This window comes from Vanessa tameamea, chromosome 3, assembly GCF_037043105.1.
Source record: "Vanessa tameamea isolate UH-Manoa-2023 chromosome 3, ilVanTame1 primary haplotype, whole genome shotgun sequence".
In the NCBI taxonomy this organism is placed as follows: Eukaryota; Metazoa; Arthropoda; class Insecta; order Lepidoptera; family Nymphalidae; genus Vanessa; species Vanessa tameamea.
Window position 1 is genome coordinate 4583375 of NC_087311.1, and position 25934 is coordinate 4609308.

Sequence of the window (25934 nt, forward strand, 5' to 3'; positions counted from 1 at the left end):
TCCTATCCGCCGCAGGCGGGGCCGCGGTGGTAAGCCATGGCGTTCCCGTAGCCCCACCATTATGCGGCGCGGTGGAAACCCGAAGAGGTTTTAGTGGGTAGGACAGGGCATTAGCGTGCCCCGGCACGGGGCATTAGGCCCCGGTTGAGTCCACATACCCGTCCCGGTCCCCCGAACTAGTTAAGGTGAACACAAAGTTAAAAAAACTGATATATTCGGAGATTTTGTAATTTCCAATTCAATGTAAGTTGAGCTTTCACCAACGTAGTCCATCATATGAAATAGGGTTCAACTTATACTGGTCATATTGGTCGGTCGCGGTCTGGCCTATACAAGCTGCGTCGTTAGCTGCGCCGCGCTCTGTAGTATAGAAACTGCAAGCGTGCGCACATATTATAAAAATATTAAAAACACTCGCGGTTACAATACTATCTTTACTAAAACCAATGTATCATTATTATATTCTGTGCGGAAAATTAGCGTGATTATATTGAAATAATGCAATTGATGGTATACATTTTAATATTGAAGAAAAGAATGACACATTATTGACATGCAAAAAATATTTTTTTTCGTTGTCAAGTGATGGATGTTATTCGTTGCTAACGCTTATTGCGCATGCGCTTCAACATGCCCCGGGCGTTGAAAGACGTGCTTTCAATCACTGGACTCCGATACTGGTGAAACAGGTAAAGGGCATATCCTGTTAAAAGCTCGGCGGATAACTCCAGCGGACGTCTTTATATCTGCTACACGAACGATTCCATTAAATCCTGGATGTACGGCGACAACTCGTCCCAGTCTCCATTTCAAAGGTGGAATATTCTCCTATTTGACGACAACTAGGGAATCCAGCTTTAAATTATCCTTACATGAACGCCAGTTTGTTCGTTGCTGCAGCTCGGAGATAAACTCTTTACTCCATCTGATCCAAAAGTGTTGGCGGAGTTGTTCAATACGTTGGTAACGACTAAGATGGGTTGTGTCTTGATTTTCATAGTTCTTCTGCGGCAATGAAGTTAGTGGTCGGCCGATGAGAAAATGACCTGGTGTCAATGGAGTGTAATCGGTAGGGTCTGAAGACAGCGGCGTTAGTGGTCGTGAATTTAAAATAGCCTCAATTTGAACTAATGTGGTGTTAAGCTCCTCATAAGTTAAATTACAATGTCCCAACACTCGCTGTAAATGGTACTTACCCGCCTCCCAGAGACCGCTAAAATGTGGAGTATACGCGGGATTAAAATGGAAATTAATTCCATTATTAGCTACGCGTTCAGTCATAGCATTAGAATTACATTTTAAAAATTTGGATAATTCATTATACGCACCAACAAATGAGGTACCGTTATCTGAGTATATATGAGCGGGTTTAGCTCTTCATGAAATAAATCTATATAAGGCTAATAAATAATTATGGCTAGTTAAGTCACCCACAAGCTCCAAGTGCACAGCCTTTGTAGTAAAACAAATAAAAATTGCTATGTACACCTTGACGAGTCTACATCCACGACCTTGATGACTAGGGCTCATAATAGGGCCCGCATAATCAACACCGGTGCATTCGAACGGATACCCTCATGGGTTAAGACGCTGACGCAGAAGGTTACCCATCATTGGAGTAACAACTTTACCCTGCATTCGTCGGCATAGAATGCATCTATGGTAACAGGCTTTGGCAAAATTTCGTCCTCCTATAGGCCAATAGGATTCTCTTATGGATGCTAGTAGTAGCTGAGGGCCAACATGAATTAGCCTTTGGTGCTCAAAATTAAATAATAATTTTGTGAAAACATGAGTTGACTGTAAAATTATAGGATGCCGTTTATTATATGAAAAACCGGAATTATCGAGACGTCCTCCAACACGTATTAAAGTTGTCATCTAAAAATACATAAAATTTTAATAGAACGCTCTTTATCGGCAAACTTTGTTTATTTAATAATAATTTATGTTCTGGAAATGATTCGTGTTGACTTTGGTAAATCAAAATGTTCAAAGCCTTATGCAATTCGTCACTAGATAGGAATTTATTATTTGGTGATTGCTGTCTACACAGTTTAACAAATCGTAGTATATGCCATAGATCGTAAAAGCCTCGAATACTTTGAAAATCGATTAAAATCTATAAAAACCTTGCTATTATTGCCAACAATTTTTAACGTCACGTCAGATCTAGTTTCAGGGAGTGAGCTGATATCAAATGGTTTAAATTACGAAGGCCAGCTACGTGAGTCTTGTTATAGGAAGTTAGGACCAGACCACCACGTTTCTAAACCCTGCAGATGACTACTATCCATACCACGAGATACTAGGTAACCCAGTAGGTTCTCATGGGTTGGGACGTGCCTCCAGGTACATGCACCATGATCTAAAATTTCACCAACGCGGTTGCACATTCTTTGCAGTAACATTTTCATAGTGATTACAAGTGGTGATAACAGCCCTAAAGGATCGAAGATCCTTGCAACCACAGAAAGTAAATCACGTTTAGTGTTACTACTGCAAGATACAATTGAGCCTATGGAAAATACGAGTTCATCTGAATTTGCATACCAACCTAGTCCAAGTACCTTATCGGGCTCACTAGAACCTATATTTAAATTAAGTGAAGACTGAGCAACTTCAGACAATAATTGAGGGTTGTTAGACTTCCACTTACGTAATGGTATACAAGCTGATGCAAGTACATTAGTAACTTCCTCACGAATAAATCTAACCTCGTCCAAATCATCACCGTCACATAACAGATCATCAGCGTAGAAATTGTGCTTGAATACGTCAGCAACCTTTTGATCCTTAAAATCAAGACCTAAGTAGTAATCACCATGATTGCCACTTATAGGACCCGAGACAATCCAACCTAATCTAGTTTCACACAAAACTGGTTTACCAGTACCTAATTTAATTCTTTGTGACCCTAACAAATCCCAAAAGACATCCGCCCCGATTAAAATATCAACATCTGCGGTCTTGTAAAAAGTAGGGTCTGCTAAATAAATGTGAGACGGAATATTGAAAGTCGATAGATTGACTGCACGACACGGCACAACACTCGTTATTGATGGTACAACGAAACAATAAAGTTCGGCACTGAACCTATTGTCTAATGACGTCACATTAATGCGACACGTTTCACCTACGTGAGACATCACGTTATTAATACCAAATATCGACCTATCTATCTGCCTAGTCTCTAAATTTAACTGACGTGTACATCACAAAGCACGATGTACTACCGCTGTCAAGAACCGCACGAACGATGTGTTCCCGACCATTGCGATCATATAATTTAATTAATGCGGTTGACAATAATACATTATGACTCACATTAGTGGGCGAAGATGTGACGTTGGCTGATAACGCAACATTATTCGTCTCAGTCGCACCGGTCACAGGAGACGATGACGACGACGATTGCTTCAACAAGTTATTAGACGAGTTATTAATCGTATTATAGTGGGTATTAGTATTTTTAAAATCAGCAACATGGATTAATGTATTGTGTCTTCGCTTACACAACTTACAACCAGGTCGTTTACAATGGTTTGCGAAATGACCCGTACGGAAACAATTATAACAAACTTTATAACTTGGCAGCAACTTAATCCGTGCCTCGTTGCTTAAAGCAAGAAACTGTGGGCATTCAACCAAGTTATGATCACCTTTGCATTTGGCACAAGTCTTTGAGTATTAGCATCTAAACAAGAATTATCACCATTTTGCTCGGCCACCATCGATCTTAGCTGGCCCCTTGACTTATTACCAGATTGAGGCTGGTCGCTACGAGACAATTCTAAAATTTCAATTAATTCAGCGCGCTTACGTATAAATTTAAGGAATGCATCGAAGGAAATCTTAGTGACCTTGTTCATGCGACCTTTGAACTCCTCCCACTCACGGAACGTCCTAGCATCCAACTTGCGAGTGAAAATATAAATTAAAAGGGTATCCCAAAATTGAACTGGCTCACCTAAGGTATCTAATGCACGTAAATGTTTATTTATTTGGTCAATTAAATTATTTAAATTAAATGAAGATTCCTTTGTAATTACCTCCATGTTACAAATAGCCGCAACATGGTTCTGAATTAATAACCTTTTGTTGTCAAAACGTTCGCATAAAACTGCCGCAGAACTCAATCTATTAGCCAATCCGTTAATATGGGGGACCCATTGTAACTTGGCATCAACAGTAAGGCAAAGAAATTCAGCTGACTCAACTGGATCCATCGATTCCCCATTGATAAGTACATTAGTACATCTTACATTTTGCATATTTGGTGTACAAAATTTTACAATTGTGGGATTTTTATTATTTAGCCTAAGATTTTTTACGCTAAGCCGGTGTACTGTATCAGAGATAGCATTGTTTGCATCGTCATACTGTACCTGGTTTCTATTAATTTTAAAAACTAAAGAGGTATCATCAGCAACCAATACTATATCACGTTTGTTCCCAACAAGAAAGGATTCCAGGTGATAATGCAGCATCAGGTCGGGATTAACCGGTTTTTACAAAATTATTAAAGTATAGGATACTCAATTTTAAATCTATCTGAGAAGTAGTACAAGTTGCTCACATCTCTTCAACAACTAGAAAAGGGATGATTATCTTCAAAAAGCTGAACGAATTTTCTTTAAACATAACTAAAAACATTCTTCATCCGTTTAGGAGCTATAATATAAACACACAGATACACACGGTAAACTCATAATACCCTTTTTGAGTCGTGTTACTTACTAGAAGCACTTTAAAAAAATAGCATAGTGGTATTAAAAAAGTAACATGTGGTAAAATTTATTATTATACTTAAGTTTTTATAGTCTAATAATATATTTATAAAAAGTTTGACATACTTAACTTATTTATTTTATATCACAATTATAATTGGACCGCGTTGTGCCGAAATGTATCAACCCACAGGAGCATAAATAAATATTGTTAAAATTTAAAAGAATATTATTTTTTATTGCTTATTAATTGTCGACATTTTCTTTTAAAGGACACATTTTTTTTCTATTACTTTTAAATAGTATTATGTCATCAGTACGACGTAAAATTCAAGACAAAGACAATTAAATCTATATAATTATTATATAAAAATTAACACTCAATCTTGGGTTAGAAAAATATATTACTAACTAGATATTAAAAACATACATTTCGTTCAATAAACCTACCAATAACTTTGCTTATCACGAATACATGAAATTACACAAAGTACAGTTTTACTTTTATATTTTATTAGCAAAATCGGGAAGACGTTATATATATATGTATGCATGTCAATTGTCATTTCAATCAGTTGCATGGTAAAGAAATTGTTACGCTACAGCAGTATTCCACGGTGAGTTACAAAAACCTCCTTGAAAAATACGTATGAGCTAACTCTCGTGGTGATCGGTTTAACCGTTTCGAAGTCTATTTATCGACATATACTGTACTAATGTCCATTTTTATTTATAAGATTACGTGATTTAAAGTACTTTGAAAGAAATATATAAGTTACAAAGTTTTCAATTTGGAGCCCACACTATGCTAGTGGAGCGAGTGTGCGCTGGATGTAGTAGTCACTAGTCATTATTTTATTCAATAAGTTATATTTTGCTTTTGTATCTAGTACTTCTTATCTCTAGGTCTCAATTTCAGTTTAACTCCGGTATCTGATCGCAATATGAGTTCAGCACAGAGTCCTATATCTTGCACGTCCTCCGGCAGCACCACGAAATTCTTTATGATACTGGCAATTGTGACTTTCATTTCCATCATCGCGAATTTTTGACCTGAAAAAGTAATGTACACATTACTTATTTTAATGCTGACGTACTTAACGAACTTGAACATGAGCGTAAGAGTGTTTTCACATTATCCGATCCAATTTCGGTATCGGACGACGATAGCTGACAGCCGATAGCCGACACCATGTGCTATTTTCACATATTTTCGACAAAATCGTTCCGGTTCGGCCATTAGCTCCATAGCTTCGTGTGGTCAGGTCAACATAGCTACTATAATAGAAAACTTTATTTACTGTGTCTATTATATTTGAGACGCAAAAAGAGTAAAGTAGAGATCTGAACAAAGAAAGTATTGGATACATCCCATAGTGGAAGCTAGATATTCAAAGGAAGCATTTTATAGTCTTTTTAGCAAGCTACAAAACGTCCCTGAAACAAAAATGCAAAATAGGGTATGGGGCTCTGCGCACACAGAGACAATTTAAATGCACGTATAGGCAGACTTAGAAACAATATCGTCCGACAACTCACGGGCATCCGATGGTGCCAATATATCGGACAATATGAAAGACAGATACATATTTCATACATTTTACTTCCACCGATTCGGATCGGTGCCCGACACTAATATCGGGTCGGATAATTTGAAAACAATATGAGAGAATGAATAGTTCATACATATTTTTTTTAAAGAATTGTAGTTCAGTGTCCGCTCATGATATTAGCTATTGCTCGTTTAAAGACATTTAAAGACTTTTTCTCAGAGTATTTGAGAGAAATCTATCTTAATTCTGTTTAGTTTTTAATGCATTTTTAATTATTGTTGATTAGTTTACTTGACTTGTGAAACTTATAATGCAGTTACAATGCTAATACAATGTATTTTTTATTTGGTTTTACGCTGTTGCGTAAAGTCATATGATGCATTTTATGAATTAATTAATGCCGTGCATTGCATTAACAACATACAGTATTGTATTGTATAACTGATGCAATAATGCTCATTTTGTTTAATTTTATCTTTAATTTCTTACCAATACAATTCCTCGGGCCAGCGCTAAAAGCAAGCCAACTGAAGGCGTTCTTCGCTGTAGGTGATGAAGTTTCAAATCTCTCAGGTCGGAACTCCATTGGATTATCGTAAAGTTCGGGGTTACGATGCATTTCGAAAAAGTTCACTATCACCGATGTATCTTTTCTTATTTTTAGACCATCGATCTCTGGATAAATGTTAAGTGTTAAGTAAAGTAAACAAAGTTATCCAGCTCATTAAATAATAACAATATTTTACTATATGGATTTAGGAGTTAGGATGTATATATACTGTTCGTATATTAAAAATAGATATTGTGTAAAAAAATAAACGTATCCTTTACAAATATAATTAAAGAACATAATACAAAATATATGAAATTGAATATAAAAATTATTATATATATACCCTATATGTATTTATTTTTAATAGATAAATCACAGTAACCATAACGATGTTTATTATTTTCATGACATTTGATCTTTAGCATTTGTTTATCATAATAATTTATAATGATTAACGGAACTTTTTTTAGAAATAATCTCCTTTTATAATTTACAGTTCGATTCAATAGTTTTAGTGATACGAATGATTGAAAAATGACTTGATTGAAGTGTAAAGATTAACTTACGGCAAAAATATTTTTTGTTTGTAAGAAAATAATTTAGATTTACTTTTCAATCAAAGAATAATTTATTATTTGACATAAACATATTTTTTATGAATATAAAAAATAATGTATTATTTTTTTTTCATTTACATGTTTTAAAATGATAAAGCAACCCCAAAGTCGGGCTTTTACTATTATGTACATACATATGTATATCATATACGCCCCCATTGTTGGGGTAGGCTTCTAAAGTAACAGCTCGTAAATGCCTCAGCTGGGGTAGAAGCTCTCATTATTCAGAAGAAGGCTTAGAACTTCTGGATGCACATATGACATATTTCATATGAAACATGTTTTCAAAGTTTTCTAATTAAAATCACTAAGGAAGCACTAGAAAATTCAAGTGGTTCTTGCCCGGGTTATAAATCTTCAATTAATATTCACGTATTTTAACCAGTGGTCTATCGACTTTATCTTTTGATTACACATCGAGAGGCGGTCAACCTTTAAATTACTAGTTTCGAGAGCATATACGTTGCTGCATAAAGTTTGAATGTTGACCGCTACATGTTACTGTATTTTAGATTTTTAAATCTTTGTACGTAGTAATAATTACTGCGTCACGTCTGTTAAAATGTTGTAAAATAGTCAAACATTAATTGTTTGTAAAAACTAAATAGATTTTTATTTATCTAAGTATAAATAAATCAAATGAAGGATTCGAAAAGTTGTCTTTAAACAATAACAGGACTTCACGACGAGCAACTACTTAATTATTCAATTATTATTGTCAAATTAACCGAGTTTTTTATTCCTGAGCTTGACAATAGATAATTCATTCAATGGAGATTACATACATGTGAACCGTGTAATTTGAATAATATGTACTGATTTATTTATTAATTCATATTTAGATTAGATTCACTGTTATTTATATTATTATTCTAGGTGTCACTTGAACAATTGCTGTGAAAATATCCCTTACATTACCGAAAAACGTTATTTTGTAGGGGAAATAATTAAATTTTATCGAGATGTTTAAGCTAAACATATGAAGATTAATTGAAATACCTACCTATTTATTTCATGGAATGCGTGCCCATACCAGCTTTTAATTAGGTAGTTGACACGGGATACAGTCATTAACATAACAATAATTTAATTCTCTGTATACGTAAATCTCGGTTAGGAATAATTTACGATCACTGGTAAATAATTCAGTCAAGGTAAATAATATTGACAGTGATCTTTGATACTGTTTAAAACAAGTGAGACAGGTTACGAATTACGTAAACGTTTTTTTATTAACATTAACATCACTCAACAGAGTTTGCATTATGGTATAGTAGTAACCGAAATTATGTAAGCGTTTTAATTTTTGTTGTAAGTTCTTGCTAAATAAGTCATTATTTTGTATTTAGACAACTGTGAGTTATAATTGTTGGATATTCCATCCCTGTTGGAATAAAGAGCATTGACGTTTAACTCTTGTATGACTTTTGTAATTTTTAAACTAAATTACACACGTGACACCATATAAGCTTAACAAAATGTATACATTTTTATGACAAAAAAATATAGAAATAAATCCTAAGAAAGAAAGAATATTCCAAAAAGGTTCCAATTCCAAAGAGTTTCTAAGGGACAATCATAAAAAAATTCAACCGCATTGAAAATTCCTTTCTTTTATGAAGTCGTTTAAATATTGGCACGTTTAGTCACTTACACTATTTGACGCGTTTGCGGTAACTATCTCTGCATACACATATCGGCGGGAAAACCCATATTGCAATAATATAATATATATTTAAAACCATAGTTAATAAAATTATTTCTTACGCATCGAGTTATATATACAATATTAAATATTAATTATATCAATATTTAATTTTGTTTCAACACACAATGAATATTTCCAAATATACATATATAAATATATATACATGAGAAAAAAATATCTTACTCTCTCCCTTCATGAAACTATAAGAACGCTTAATGCGTCTTATAATGTCGGGAAGTGTACCACTGTCCATACAGCAACGTATTCACTATTTTAACATTTTAAAAGCATTGATGATATGATTTTAAATTAAATGTTTAATCTAAATATATGTATTTATGTAGATATATTTAGATCAAACATTTTATTCATCAATAAAAAATATGTATATAAGAATTAGGGTCGTTGAAGAAGTGATTATGAGGAAGAGGAGAAGGAAGAGGAATTGTCACGTGCAAATTTAGAGGATGCAGATGAGGATGAGGATATTTTTCGAGAAAGAGGATGCGGATGAGGAAGCGGTAGAAATATTCTTATTAAGAATACTCATTTTGTAAAACATTAACAGTATGCTAACATCATCACCAACATATAATAAAAATAAATAAATTATGAATTAATTTATAGCTTAGACAATAAATATTTGGTCGTTATAACGCTTATACAGTTACGTAAAATATAATTTAAAAAATGGTTAACATTTTCGTTATTATATTAAGAATAATTTCATTTCAATTCTATTATTTACATAACACAAAAAATATATTTTACAATATTTATAACTTTGGTCAAAAAAAAACTCACCTGTGTCTTTTGTAACGAGCCTTTCTATCAAAGGTACGGAAGGATATATCCGAAGGCTCTCTTTAATAACTAGTTCTAAGTATTTCATTTGTTGCACTTCCCTGTAGAATATTACATATAAAATTATTCATGTATTTTGCCAGCCGAAAAATTCTAAGAGTCGCCTCTCTTATCCCCTCAAACACATAAATAAAGATTAAAGGTATGAAATTAAATAATAACATAACATACATGTATATTGGATCCCTGTCTAAGTTTTCTCCAATGATAATCTTCTGCTCTTCGAGAATTTTCTCTTGAATTTCCGGATGTTTTGAGAGGCAATATAGTGCAAAACAAATTCCGGAACTTGTCGTATCGTGACCCTGAAAATATATTACCTTAATTAAAACCTTTTAAAATCAAAGAAAAATGATCAGCTCTTTTCTTACGTGTTTAATATATATTTTACTAGCTGATACCCGCGGCTTTGCTCGCGTAGTATATTAATATATTTACAAATTAACTAAAATATTACGTTAATGTAAGACCTCTTTGTATACCACATTGGTGTGTATTTCAGCCCTTATATCTATATATAGTAGAATATCCAGAAACGCTTAAATGCGAATTAACTCATTTTAAATCGGTAGACCAAAAATAAAATTTCATGCTTCTAACTTCAAAATGACGGACTTCCAGACTAACCTGTATACGAAATGTCAACCACTATTTCTCCCCTTAGGCGTAAAATATCCAGAAACGTTTAAATACGTATCTACTCATTTTTAGTCAGTATCCCAAAAAAAAGGTTTCTTGTTTTTAAATTCAAAAATGACTACTTCCATAAAAACATTCATCCCTTATTTCACCCCCTTAGTGGTAGATTATCTATATTTATTTTTGATCAGTATCTCAAAAATAGTTTCATGTTTTTAACTTAAAAAATTACGGACTTTCCTATAAACGTTCAACCCCTATTTCACCCCTTTAGGGATAGAATTTCCAAAATTTGCTCCTTAGTGGGTGTCATGATATGTTAGTTTATAAGTGTACAATCTAAAATATAAGCTTCTAGTTCTAAAAATGACAATACTTTCAACAACTTACAACTTTTCATCCCCCTTTTCAACCCTTTACAGCACTTGTTTCTAAATAAAAAGTAGCCTATGTCCTTTCTCAGGCTCTACACTATTTGTGTACCAAATTTCATTTAAATCGGTCCTGTAGTTTTGGCATGAAAGCGAGACAGACAGACAGAGTTACTTTCGCATTTATAAAATGATTAAGTATGGATTTTTAAGTCTTAATAAAAAATAAATATTATGTCGCAAGATTCATGACAAACCAAATTGTTATGGGCAAAAAAAATATTTAATTACACAATGGAATTATTTATTTAAATATACATATATATATATATTTTTTAAAAATATTTTTTTTTTATATTAAATGTTTCAACCCAAAAAGACCTGTTACAAAAAAAATACATTCAAATTCTCGCGGAAGTTACCTCGAATAAAAATGTGTCCACTTCTTCCCTCACGTGCTCGTCACTGATTTGTTTACCGTCGACTTTAGATAAGAGGAGTAGGTCCAAAAATGCATGTTTATTTTTTATACCTGAAACATACAACTTAATAAATAAATTAAATGTAAAATTGAATAATAAAACAATAATACATTTTAATATCTAGATAATTTTGTAGGGTATATTTTTTATTAGCCAGAAATAAAACTGCAAAAAATGTATGTAATGTAATGTCTGCAAAATGACCAAAATATATTTTCATTAATGTATACCTAAACTAGAGTTTTCATTAAAATTAGTGATGTTTGATTTTTCCAATTCTTTGCGTCTCATATTGATTACTTCTCTCGTATGTGAGTGCAGTATTTCCGTTGCTTCGTCTTGTACCTTTTTATACGGAAGCAAATTGAATATTGGGTCTTCTCCTATGAATGGATTTCGCATTCTCAATGACAGGATCTTAGAAAGACTAAAATTGTATACAAGGTAATACTGTGAGTACGAACAATAATATAAAAAATATTTCTGGTTATACTAAGATACTTACGACTCAATCGCCTTTACATACTTAGTTTCGCTATTGCTTTGAGCATCGAAAGAAACGCCCATAATAGATTCTGAAAAAGAAAAAATATTTTTTATCGATTTTATTTTATGAGCAAAAGTACAAATATATTCCGGTAATGTAATTTACGATTTATATAAGTGACTTTGTTTCAACAACGTCACTTACACATTAAAATCATAAAAAAAATTTTTACGGAAAGGAAAACATTGTAATTTATACATATTCATGTAACTCAATGCTAAATAAACCTTAGTTAAATTGTTCTCGTTAAAATTTAAATATGCGAGAATGACGTATGTAGAAATATTGTGCTGTATAAAAAAGTACTTTGAATAAATCAAGTGAGTGAAAATATTGATTACCTGTTACATTATCCAAGGCCGTCAATGCTATAATGGGAAAAGCGTCGAAAGGTTTACCGTCCGTGTAATTTTGTAATTTCTTTATCAAAATCTTTTCGTTTTTCAAGAAAACTGGTAAAAAGTTTTGTAGTATGTTGAAATGAAATGCCGACGTTAAGAACTTCCTCATTGTTCTCCATCTGTGACCTTTAACGAATTCATTTATGTATAAAGTAAAGAGCCTTCTAATTAGTGTGATGCTGAGCTCAGGACTGTTACTGTGAAACATTATATGTGTAAAGCAAGAGCAATCGACAACATATGGGGTCGATTTTTATCAGACACGTGCAACTTTTCTCATGGTGTTTTAATTCGATTAAGGTATAAATTAGCTAGATTTCATTCAATCATCGGTATAAAAGTTTGAAACTTGTCAAAATGAATCGAAGGAAAAGTGTGTAGAGGAATGATCAGCTCGATAGAATGGAATTATAATATTGTCATCCGAATTACATTACTATTTCACAATAATGTGAGCGAAGGCAGTATATTGTTTTTTTATAATGGTAATTTTCCCAGATTTCTCTGCAAACGTTTTCATTAATCTGATTTTTCATCAACTAAGGCCTTTCCTGTAAACTTGGCAGGTTAGCGATTATTTACTCAGCCTCTATATATATAGGCCGCCCAATAAACAATCATAAATCATTGTACATTGGAGTGACTTTTATTATTTTTGTTTAATAGTATAGTAATAATTGATTAAATCGCCTTCACATGTTGACTTGGTTACATACATACGAATCTACATAATATTGTGATATAATAATAGTTTGACGGTTATACCTGTAGATGTGAGAAGTCCATCTCCAAGCCAGGGTCTCAGAAAATAGTACGAGTAGCCTTTAGTTATTATTTCTGTGCTAGACAGTATGCCCTGTCACAAAAATAGTTTTTTTTTACATTTTGAAGAAGGCACTTAAAAATACAATATGGCTAAAATTTTACCGAAATAATTATTTCAATTGTGATACAATTAACGTACTCGTACGTACGTAAAAATATTTATAATGTAAAGTTCAATTTGTAGTCCAATAAGAAGTAGAAGTAGTACCTCCATATACTTGGGGTGTGACAGGACAACATACGCGGTGTGCAGCAGGTGCACTCTGTATGCATTGCCATATTCTTCTTTTAGCCTATGAAGAAGAGGCAGGAAATCTAGAAATAAATGCTCTATTTAGATAAAATTCAATACACACATATATAGGTATGTAAAATAAGTAATCAGCTTGTAGTAGTTTCTGCACAAAACTTAAGGTTTAGTTTAGTTTAATACTATTACAGCATGGACTCATTCCCGGTGGACTTATTCCAATAATAAAATAGAATTTCAAATTCCGACTTTATTAAATTATTTATTTACCTATTTTATAAATTACAAGTGACTAAATGCAGTAGCATTAGTTAGTATCAGGTGAATTGTAGTATGATGTTTTATAATAATCTATACAGTTCCATGAAAGTATATTCCAATCGAAAAAGAAATAAAGATATGGAAATACCATTGATTTAGGCATTTCATGCGATTCGCTAATGGCTCGGCTATATTGTGCACTACTATAAGTTCTTGAATAATATTTAATTATTATTTATAATATCACACTATTTCTCTTGACGACTTGTGTCAACTTTAATTTTAGTTCCAAAGTGCCGATAACAGCTTCGTCGACGTTCAAAACGAATTTTCAAAATCCATAATGAATATCATTCAATGTCTTAAGAACAATTGTCAAATGTTGTTTATTTAGCTTTTGTTTTCTTGGGGTTATAGTATATAACTTTCTCCTCAAAGGAAGCGAGACTTTACTAAGGAGAATCTTTAATTCCTATGGCAACATAAATCAATCAATAGTAAAGAAACGAACATGTTAACAACATCTGCATTTGTTATTATTGGCTTTTCCCCTTAAGCTATCTATTATAAGATTTTGTAGCGCGCTCACTCTCTGTCACTTTGTATTCAATACCTCGCATCTTTAAGGGCTGGAAACTCTGTTTTGCGGTTTGTATTTTATAGGCAGCTTAATTACATTAAATACAGAAAAAAATTAACTTTAATGTAGTCCGGATGAAATGAATGAAAAGTTTATACGAAATTATACCTGCTTACACCTGGGTGCCTAGAAGTTGCGGCTAGGCAATCAAGGTCATCTGTGACTTTTCAATTCTTTTAAATACACTTTTATGAAGTGGTGTAGGTTTCATTTCCATAAGATATAAACGAAATACTTCACTAAAAGTAAATCAATAATATTTTAATTAATAGTACTGGCGGCAAATTTTTAATTGGCACCTTATGAAAAATGAATTCCCCCACTTCTGATAATATTTAAAAAAATAGATTTTGATTATCTACATTATTAAGGTACAAATCTTGTTACGGGATCCCGTAATATGAGATTTCCGTGCAGCATATTTATCGGCAACACCCAATCGAGCAAGGTCAACAACGTATAGCCACTTTTTAAGCGTATCCGTCAATTGACCTCGAAAAATTTTTAACAAGTGGTTATTTATTTTCAAGTTACAAAACATTTAAATTCGGAATTTGAATTCTGAAAGGTCAATCGTATTATTATATTTTTATCATTTTAAATTAAAGATTTATATATATATATATATAAATATTTATTTGTTATTATTATTCACAGTAAATTTCGGCGCTGCTGCTTACAAGATGTCTTACAAGACTACAATCTTATAATTATTAATACTTACAATCAGATGCGTCTCACGCACTCTAAGACATCTGATTTTTTTTATAGTAGTAGACAGCAAAAAAATATCAATTACAGTCAAAATCTGTTATAACGACATTGAAGGGACTGCTCACATTTAGTCGTAAAAACCGATAGTAGTAACAACCGGTGATGCTTATTTTTTTATGAAGTGTTATTATTGAATGTGTAGGTCATAGGTATTAATAGGCAAAATATGTATATTAATGTATGAAATTAAATTATATTTCGTTTATTTCAATGAAAACGTATACGTATTAAGAAATAACAATGTCATTTTCCTGTATGCATAAAATCTGTAATTTTAGTTTGTTTGGAACAATTCTGTCTTGTATACACATTTTGTAATTGACTTTGGAGTTTAATCAGCGTATCGTTATAATGCAAGTGAAACTGTTCATTAAAAAGAACAATCTTGCGTAATACACTAACAGCATTGAGACCATCATTCAAAGTTGCCAATGTAAATTGTTCATCAGTTCGTCTTTTTCTTCTTGAACTTCTCGTACAATATCATCTTCCGCAGCCGGTGCACAAATCGCAATAGACCTATCTACATCAATGCACTCTTACTGCTTCAGTAGTAATTGTTTACAATACGACTCAGCTGGTTTTTCTACAGATATAATTCTCCAAAAACATTAGCCAAATGTGGTCGTTTAATGCGGTATTTCGTAGTAAGCAATGTCGTACAAAGCAATATTTTTGATAAGACAGTTATATAGCATTCAGCCGGAACTTTGATATTGGTTAATATAACCGATATGTTGTTCTAAACGATGTCGCCATAAACGGTTTTAACTGTATATTTGTATACTAGATAAGTTATTTTTTTGTTAAAATTAAATAATTTAACGTGGAAGGGTGCGCCTACAAAACATAACTTAAACATAACTTTGACATTGACGCGATATTATTGGACGAGATCTTGAATAATAATTAAGCTATGATATTCATTATGGATTCCCAAAAAAATTTGAATATTGGCGAAGTTCTTATGAACTTTGTAGTTATACTTAGTGGATATAAGTAATTAAATGGAATAGTTTTTTTAATTAAATAATTGTATTAATTGAAAGAACTGTTTGCTGTACATAATATAGCAGAACTATACACAAATCGCATGGAAAATATAAATCTATGGTTTGTTTATTTTTATTCCTTCTTAGATTGAAACAGTCAGTCTATACGTGTTATAATTTTATTACTATATGCGTGCTAATCACGCATATCGTAATAAAATACGTATATACGTAAGTACGCGTTTTTGCGTAATTATTTGTGCGTAGGAATTCCGAAAACATATATCACCTTCGATGGCTTCAAGTTAAAAATTCTATAAAATCCTATAAATGTTACTTATGTAAAAAATACCGATTAATATTCAAATAGCATAATATAAGCTTGTGAAATGTTAAATTCAATACATTGTTTAAACCTAAATAGTAAATATTAGTATTTTGGCACTTTAACTACAAATGTAAATTATATATATCGTCATGTTTAGAATCGACACAAAATAAATATACTTGTTTTATGAGTGATGCATGTTTTTTTATATGATTAATATACATAATATTAAAGGTACACTGCAATTAATGTACTACGTTTGAAAATTATCATGATTATCTTATAAATAATGATCTTTCTTCACTTTATTTTCAATAAACTGTTTATGCCATAATTATGTAATAAAGTAGCCACAACATATATTACGTAAAACCTTTCGTGGATAATGACTGTAACTCTACAAGAAAATAATATATAAACCAATTTTCACCTGTGTGCTTTAAATATACCGTTTTATGCTGCTGGGGAAATTGTAATGATTCTCAAATCATAATTTGGTAAATACTTAGTAATAGCCGTATAAATGATGTATATATTTATATATACTGTTAGTAAAAATTATAATATTCGGGCATATTATATACAGATCCAAGGACGTTAATTTGATTTTTACCCAAATATGGTTTAGGGTAGACCGAGGTGAATCGGATCACTTTTTCTTTGAGGTTGAGCAAATCATACTAAAGTGTTATATAATGTTATTTTTATTGATAAAAACGTAAGAAGTAACAATCAGCTATGGAATAAACATTTGAAAACTGAAATCATACATATATTCTCTTAATTAGCTATTAAAAACAAAAATATCCGAATCGCCCCAATTTTCGGGGTGAATCGGATCGTACACAACATTAAAAATAAAATTTAAATTTTTTAACACTATAGGTTTGGAATGAGTAAAAAATTAATAATGAGATCAATTTTAAGTATCGGCACATAATTCACATTAATGTGGTCCATTTCCCCGCGTGGTGTGAGACGGGTGTCCATCCAAAATTAGAATTACTTTTCTTGGGGTCCGGTAGCGATTGAAATGTTGCAGCCACAACTTAAAAGCTTCTTCGGTAACCCAGCCCTTTTCTGTCATGGCCACTTCAGTACCAGGTGGCATACCTAGGAGAAAATCGTCACGTTTACGTACACCTTTGAATATAACATATGGAGGTATGTACTGTCCTGCTGTATTTATACAGGCGAGGACGGTTACATTTTCACCTCGTTCAACACTGGTCATGCTGACAACATCTTTAGCACCTTTTTGGGCTATAATGTTGGGTGGGCGATTACTAAGTGGCACCCCGTTTCATCAACGTTGTATATACATTCAGGTCTTCCTCTTAAATTGTTGTTATCTACTACTGTTTCCAAAGTATTAAAGAAGTATGTCACTTTCTCCTTCTTCATACCATCAATCCTTGCTCTTGACAGACCCTCCGGCTTCCGAATAGTTAATTTTTTGTTCCTTTGCATGAAGCGATGAAACCAGTCCTGGCCAGCCATTCTGGCACTTCTGTCAAATTTGTGTTTTATGTTTTGACGTTCTGCAAATTCAAACGCGTACTTACGTACTGCTTTGGGTGTAATTCCGAAGCCACGACTTGCCAAGTGCAATAGCCGGTCAGCTAACTTCTTTTCTGCGTTCTCATCTAAAGCTGGCTGTCCACCTCGACGCTTAATAATACCCCTGGATAAAGCAGCTCTTCTCTGTAAGCTCGTTAACGGTACTGCAAAAACCTCAGCAGCCTTACGTAAAGTTCTTTATTCTGGACTTTACTTACTGCCTCTTTCATTTTTTCTTGTGACCATTCTCCGGTATTAGTCTTTCTTTTGTTCGTGCGAACCATCTACATACAATTAAATAAATATGAATCAATAACCTTAAACATTTAATAAGTCAGTTTAAAAGTGTGATCCAATTCGCCCCTGACGATATGATCCGATTAGCCCCATAATCAAGACTTTTGAAATAAATATTTTAGACATTAACATCTAAGATCATACTTAAAAGCGAATTGATTCTCTAATATAGACACGTTGCTTAAAAAGATAAACCTTAAGTAGTTGAGTTTTAACACAAATACGTCATATGACACAAATAAATTGTGAGTACGTACCTTAGATTAGCGCCAAAATTGCGACATACACAAACGACCGAGTCGCTGACGAGCGGCGTCGACAATGATTCACAAGCGCGATCGAAATACTGATTATGTCGGGAGGTGCGGGGTGAGAGGAGAGACGAAAAACGACGGTTGAATGCGTTCTATGTAAATGCGATATTTGAATTATCAACAAATTTCTTATTTAGATCCGATTCGCCCTGTGATCCGATTCGCCTCGGTCTACCCTACTTCCTCTAAGTACAATGGAGCATATTAAATATAGACACAGAGCACATAAAATAACGATACAATTTATTATAGTTTCTCAATAATTCCAAATTTTAATTAATAATCTGATTTACCCAAGACCGTATTAGTATTATTTATTATATGATTAATAATTGTGACAGAAAAATGACCGTTACAGTAGTTTTCATTAAAATTCGTTATCGTTTTAATTTTAATTCTCACACAAATTATTTTGTAATCTACGTATAAAAGACAAATGTAAATTTATTTTATTATTGCTATTTATTAAATAATTTATTTGTTTTTTATTATATCATGTATAGTTTAAAAATAAATAAGATTTGAGATAGTGCGCATATCTATTAATTATCACTGGCTATCTATTTATAAATATATATTTAACTTACTACTAAATACGACGTATTTTTGCTAATAGTTTATATATTCAATAATATTCGTGACTTACCCCTTGATTTTGTTATAAATAAAAGTCCATTGCCGAATAAAGGCAAAGGTCTCGGCCCCGGAATATTGAACGTTTTACAATCTTTAACCAATATTAACCAAGATATTAAAACGAGTAAAAATAAAACCAACAATATTAATATCGCTATCATTTTTTCACTAATAGAACTATATCAATTTATTAATCGTCGGTATAAAAGCATCTATGTCACTGTATAACAAACACTGCAGTAGGGTGCTGAGTGCGAGTGAAGTAGTAAGACAAAAACGAACATTTCCGAGAAAATACGAAAGGAAAGGGTTATTCACTACATCTGTAGTAATGTATTATCCATGCACTGCAGCGTGCGTTAGTGCAACGAACTTAAAAAATATACGTATATGATAATAAAATCATTCATATTAAACGCACAATGCTGATGCCATCTGAAGCGGTTATTTAAATGGCATGCAAGTTTTTGTCGCAATTATTTAAATTAATTTTTAATTATAGATTTAGCTAGTATTCTTTTCATTAGATTTTTGTATTCGCGACTATAATCCTGCAATGCAATTTACTTATTAGAACTAATATAATTATTACTCATAATGCATTACTAGTTATCCATACTATTATTAGTTAACAGTCATTGTCATTTGGCGGTTTACATTATATAAGTACAAAAGCTAAACTAAAACAAGTATTGGTCAGTAAATAACTTGTAACTTGTACGTTTGAAATTTTAGACATAATTTATCTTGAGGTACTTTGTGCAAGCCCTGGTCTCTGGCACTCAACTGGCCAATCTTTTTCTTCTTCTGCCTGGCATTTATTGGTCCCGGGCTATGATGGCCGTAGCCAGGAATTAATTTATTTGGGTCGAGTAATCTAACTTTATTTACAACTTAAAATAATGATAAATAAAAAATAATAATACATATTTTACATAAATTCAAGACAACTGACAACGTATATGATGAATACGTCACGATTGACCAGTGACTGTTCTCTGCTGTTTCTTATAAATGGTTTCAGCCACCCTCGATGAGGAAAAAAACGCCTTAGTGTTGCTGTCGATGCTACCTGTTCACGAGTATTGAGAGTAGCTTGTGAATTATAGGGAACGTTTTTTTTAATGTGATAGGTGGTAAACGAGCAGGAGGCTCACCTGATGGAAAGTGACTACCACCGCCCATGGACATCTGCAACACCGGGGGGCTTGCAGGTGCGTTGCCGGCCTTTCAGGAAGGAGTACGCTCTCTTCTTGAAGGTTCCCAAGTCGTATCGGTTCGGAAAAACCGCCGGCGAAAGCTGGTTCCACAGAGTGGTTGTGCGAGGCAGAAAATGTCTTAAAAATCGCGCCGTTGTGGATTTTCAGACATCTAGGTGGTGTGGGTGATATTTTGAATTTTGACGAGATGTCCGAAGGTGAAATTCAGCAGCCGGGATTAAACCGAACAATTCCTCGGAACATTCCCCGTGATAAATTCTGTAGAAGATGCAGAGCGATCCAACATCTCTACGCAAAGCCAAAGGATCAAGCAGATCGGAAAGGGCTTGGTCGTCGATAATTCGAGCCGCTCTACGTTGGATACGGTCAAATGGAAGGAGCTGGTACTGGGGAGCACCCGCCCAGAGGTGAGAGCAGTATTCCATGTGAGATGTCCGAATTTGCGCCTTGTATAGTCTTAGACGATGGGCTGACGTGAAATACTGTCTTGCCTTGCTGAGCACACCGAGCTTTTTTGATGCCAATTTGGCTTTGCCTTCCAATTGATCGCGGAACTGAACGTGACTCGAAATATCGACGCCAAGTATTCCGATACTAACTGTGGCGGCTAAAGGAATGTTCTCGAATCGTGGAGATACGACAAATGGTGATTTTTTAGCAGTTAACGCAAACTTGCGTCTTTTTGGGGTTGAAATGGACTAGGTTTAGCCGACCCTAGTTCGAGACTTTGTTTAACGAAGACTCGATTTCAGACACAAGTTTGTTCCGGTTTTCTTCGACGTTTTCCCGAGAAATGTTGCCTAACCTTTGAGTGAGAACTGTGAAGCGAGATGGTAGAGCTACCACTCTTATTGCCGGTTTTTAGAAAAATATTTCCGATTGGAAATTTCTAAAAAAATGAGTATTTAAAAAATCAATGACGTCATTTTGTATGAGTAATTTATTTTATAGTTTAAAATAATTTATAACGCAAAATCAGACCCTTTTTTATATCTTTCTGAACATAGATTACCTTTGCGTGAATTTTGTAAAAAAAGGTATCAATGTCCAATGTTCCAAACCTCAGTGCCACAAATAAAACTGATTTTATTCTTTAAAGCATAATTACTTTTAGCCCTACTAATCTGCTCTGTGGATTTTAACATTTCTGCACGAAACAGCCCATATTTTGATAAGGGAGTTGGGGAGTAGTTTGGGTTTTCGAACAAGTAATTAATAATTGAAAATGTAAAATATAGATCTAACATTTTTTCTCATTCCTTACTATGTTTCAACAGACTGATATTTATATAAAAATCTCACAAGAAAAAAAAACACTTAATTTTAAACTTAATTTAAACACTTTCTTATTTTGCAATTGCTATAATTTAATTAAAATTGCACGTATTTATTAGCTGTGTATATATAAAATGATTCTTGAACACAATTTCAATTCAATTCTTAGTTTAATGGCTTTTAGTTGTGCCGACAGGGCACAGATTTGAACACAATTTGTCAGATTCATAAGTTGACAGTTGACACTCGACATAGGAAATTATATTTTTAAGGTTATTTCTATTCCTTTGAATTTTAAAATATTTGCAATAATTATTAATTAAGAGAAGTCAGACTTGTTGACTAGAATGTCTTTTAATGCTATTTTAAACACAAGTAGAAATAAAACACCCATTTTAGGTAAGATATTGTCTTATTCATTAATGTTTCAAAGTGAATCTAAAAAAAGTTTCGACAGGAATATATTGAAAATCTGTTAAACATATAAAAATCTTTATAGTTTATATAGACTAAAATTATGAAAACTTAAAGATCAACTTGTTCAAAAATTTATGAAAATTGACGCGTAATATTATATTTTTACAGAAATTGTACGTCACGCAAGTAAGAAAACTGGTGGCAGTACTAAAAATACAAATTGTAAAGTTAAACCAAAACACAGAGGTTGGAAGGTGCAAGATGGTCACTCTGTACGGGCTGGTCACATGTTGGTAACTCAACTTACCCCTAGATTTCATCCAGGGTTAAATGTAAGTATAACAATACTAAAAGTTTAGTTATGAAGAAAAAAACTCATTTGCTGAATCATTCCGAATTAAACAGTGTGGAAAAGGCATTAAAAAGTACCATACATTTCAAGTAATAATCTAAGCTCAAATTCAAAGACAAAAATTGGTGGTAAGAAAAAGTAAGCTTTACCGAAGATTGCACATGTATAAAACCTTTAACCGAGCAAGTTTCACCGTGTTTAATAATTTGTGTTTATATTTATCACATGCTTGTCAGTGAATGAAGCTATTGTGACATATGTGTTGCTCAAAATTTTGCCACATGTGGTTAGACATCCATATACCTGCTTCACGGCAGGAGTTATGTAATGTGCTCCAAATTTTCTCCTTAAGTGTTAAGAAAGCCATAGCCCAGTGATAGGACATTTATTGGTTGTTATATATAGACTGCTGGTTGAGTCTTTAACCAGTCTGCCTGTGCTCTATGCTCTCACTCAACAGGGATACTTTGTAATTTAGTATTTTATTTTGGGTGTAGATAGGGAGTATCAATATTATAATTTCAGATAACATAGTTTAATTACAGTCATAACAGTTCAAAAGACTATCTAATCCAATCATAGGATCTAGTAAATCCATTTTTGTTCAAGTATTCAAATTGTATGTGCCTAATTCTTACAATTTCTATTTGAGGTAGAGGTGATCACTTACTATACATACGCCCATCTGTCTTGCGGTTTATAAAAAATATTTATATGTTAAAATATATATTTGCATATTACAGGTTGGTTTTGGAAGAAATGGCACACTATTTGCAATGGTGCCCGGTAAAGTGGTCGTAACCTGTGAGAAATTTGATCCTAACTGGGAACACACATGGGTACAAAGAGTTTACGGAGGAAGAGAAAACCAGACAATATATAAGAAGTATTTCAATGTCATACCTGAACCTCAGCATACCAGATTTAAATTAATCGATGAAGTTTAGGTGTTATATTTAGATGTATTGTATAGAGTAATTATATGATTTAGTTAATATTGTATTTTATTTTATTACATATACCTTTTTATGTTTATATAAAAACATTACCATGCAATTAAATATGTAATTTAGTATTACTTTCACCTCAACTTATACAAAAGGTCGGGCTCACAATGAGATATTATTTAAATTGTTTTATAGTATTGCTCATGATTTTTTTTTTTAAGATTTATGAAAGACAAATTCTTTATCTTTAAGAATATTGTTACTTCAACTGCCAATAAAAGATTAAATAGTAACATAGTAATAAGTACATAAAGTTCAACATGAAACTAGAACACAATCAGAAGGCAATCTGAATATGTATGTAATAAAATTACTTAAAGTATTTTGGTTTCACAATGTGTTATGTTCATAAAGTATAAGATTCAATATTAAAAAAGAGTTATCCATTACATTATATGAAATTGGGTCACAATTAATTTACGTATTTTGATGGGGATGGGTTTTAGGCTGCCCAAAAAAGGAGAGTAGTCTTTCAAGCTTCATGTCTTTATATATGTCTATGTATGGACCTACAGAAGAAAGGAGTAACATTGTATAGACACTGCTGATTTTGTAAAGACTTAAAAATATAACAAGAAAAAACATTCTGTTGTATGTATAGCCTATTCGAATTACAAGAGGAGTAAAGACAAAACTGAATCTTTGACATCGAATAACGCAATATAATTGAACGAGATTTTGAATGATCTATGATGTTCATTATGGATTCCCGAAAATAAAGCGGTTTGAATGTCGTCGAAGTTGTTATAAAAAAATATAAAATGTTTATATAAATCTTTGAAAGTAAAATTAAGTAGATATAGGTACTTAAGTGGCAAAGTGAATATAAATAAAGATAAATTAATCAAGAACTGTTTGTAGTACGTATCGTATGGAATATGTATAAATTTAAGGTTCGTTTATCTTTATTTCTTCTTAAATTTGAATAGAGTATAGACAAAAATAAATTCTACTTGTCGCGAATATCGCGATTTAATAATATATTAGGTATTTATTATCTGTGCGGTTGACATGATACAAAAATTGGCGGGATGGCGGGCGCATTTCATTTATTAATTTTGTTTCGAGCAAAATAAGAATGATTTCACCTCGAATTTAAGTAACCTTGGTGAGTTTTTGTTATTTCACTTAAAAATTATATCTCGTAATGTTTTTACTGTGTTTGTCATAATGTTTTTATAGTGTATAAACTATTCCAATTACAAGAGGAATAAAGACATATTATTAACAACATAAAATTGATGTGATATCATTGTGAGAGTTTGAATAATCTTTGATGCTCATAATGAATTAGCAATAAATTGCATTTTGAATATCGACAAAGTTGACATCGGGACTTTGAAATAAAATTAAAATAAATATTAGTATTTAAGTGGAATAATGGTGTATTGCGAATATACAGCGAGCTATTGGCAAATCTCAAGGAAAATGTAAATGAAAGTTTCTCAATTTCTCAGACGAGTAAAAAACACTTGAAAGTTTAGTTGGAAGTAAGTATAAAATTATAAAGTTCTGTTTTTAATATTTTTAACTTCTGTCTTGATGTCTAATAAATTTCCATACACACTCTTTCACTATTGTAAGAAATTAGTCTTAACTCAGAAATAACACATTTTTGATTAGGTTTTCTTATATAATTTGATAAGAATTTTAAATAATGTTTTTCTCGATATGCATTTAAAAATAAATCCGAAAATTGATTTTCCCGCAATTACGAGTATCTTCAATGTTTGTGTTACCAGATTAAAAATATAATATTTTAATGTTTAATAGACATGTTGACAGATAAAGATAATAATAATTCATATAATATTGAATATAATGTATTAAATTCTAATTGAATCTTGCACTATGTAACTTACTATGTGCATACATTTTGAAATATATTTCTTTAATCTCACATACGATCCAGCAGAAATATCTGTACAAAATTATATTCTGTTAGACCCACCGGCTTAGGCAGTGCGTCTAATAGGAAAAAAATTACAATTTAAGTCAGGCTGTTTTTATTAAGTAGATACAACGACAAATTATTATTTATTGTTCATCATATACCCGAATTTCTGTGGTAAGTCGGTATGAGATTAAAAAATATAGAATTTTCTTATAGAGCTATATCCCGATAAGATGACAATTGAGTTTCCATTGATGCTGAAATTCATAACTATTTTTGTACTGCAGAAGAGGGCTATTCGTGCAATTTATAACCTGGGCCCAAAAGATTCGTTAAGAGATAAATTTAAAGAAATTAAAATAATGACTGTCGCTTCTCAATTTGTTTTTGATAATGTTATGTATGTACGCAAAAACATAAACGATTT

At 32.4% G+C, this 25934-nt stretch overlaps 2 protein-coding genes across 2 annotated transcripts in view; one reads left to right on the forward strand and one right to left on the reverse strand.

Moving 5' to 3' along the window:
* The window catches only part of LOC113397191 (large ribosomal subunit protein bL27m), a 221623-nt gene extending 198022 nt beyond the window's left edge, over nt 1-23601 (forward strand). Inside the window, exons 2-4 of the mRNA XM_026635422.2 lie at nt 22180-22236; nt 22423-22586; nt 23350-23601. Of these exons, the coding sequence (XP_026491207.1) occupies nt 22185-22236; nt 22423-22586; nt 23350-23553 (420 nt within the window). The 5' untranslated portion in view covers nt 22180-22184 and the 3' untranslated portion in view covers nt 23554-23601. The remainder of the gene's footprint in view (nt 1-22179; nt 22237-22422; nt 22587-23349) is intronic.
* LOC113397189 (cytochrome P450 4C1-like) lies at nt 5501-19552 on the reverse strand. Its single transcript, XM_026635421.2, has 11 exons — nt 19353-19552; nt 13499-13605; nt 13231-13321; nt 12406-12591; nt 12023-12092; nt 11748-11944; nt 11458-11567; nt 10197-10330; nt 9966-10066; nt 6773-6958; nt 5501-5783 (listed from the first exon to the last, which is right to left on the reverse strand). The coding sequence occupies exons 1-11, from the start codon at nt 19501-19503 to the stop codon at nt 5617-5619; spliced, it is 1500 nt and encodes a 499-aa protein (XP_026491206.2). The 5' UTR covers nt 19504-19552; the 3' UTR covers nt 5501-5616.
* Nucleotides 23602-25934: the final 2333 nt, after the last annotated feature.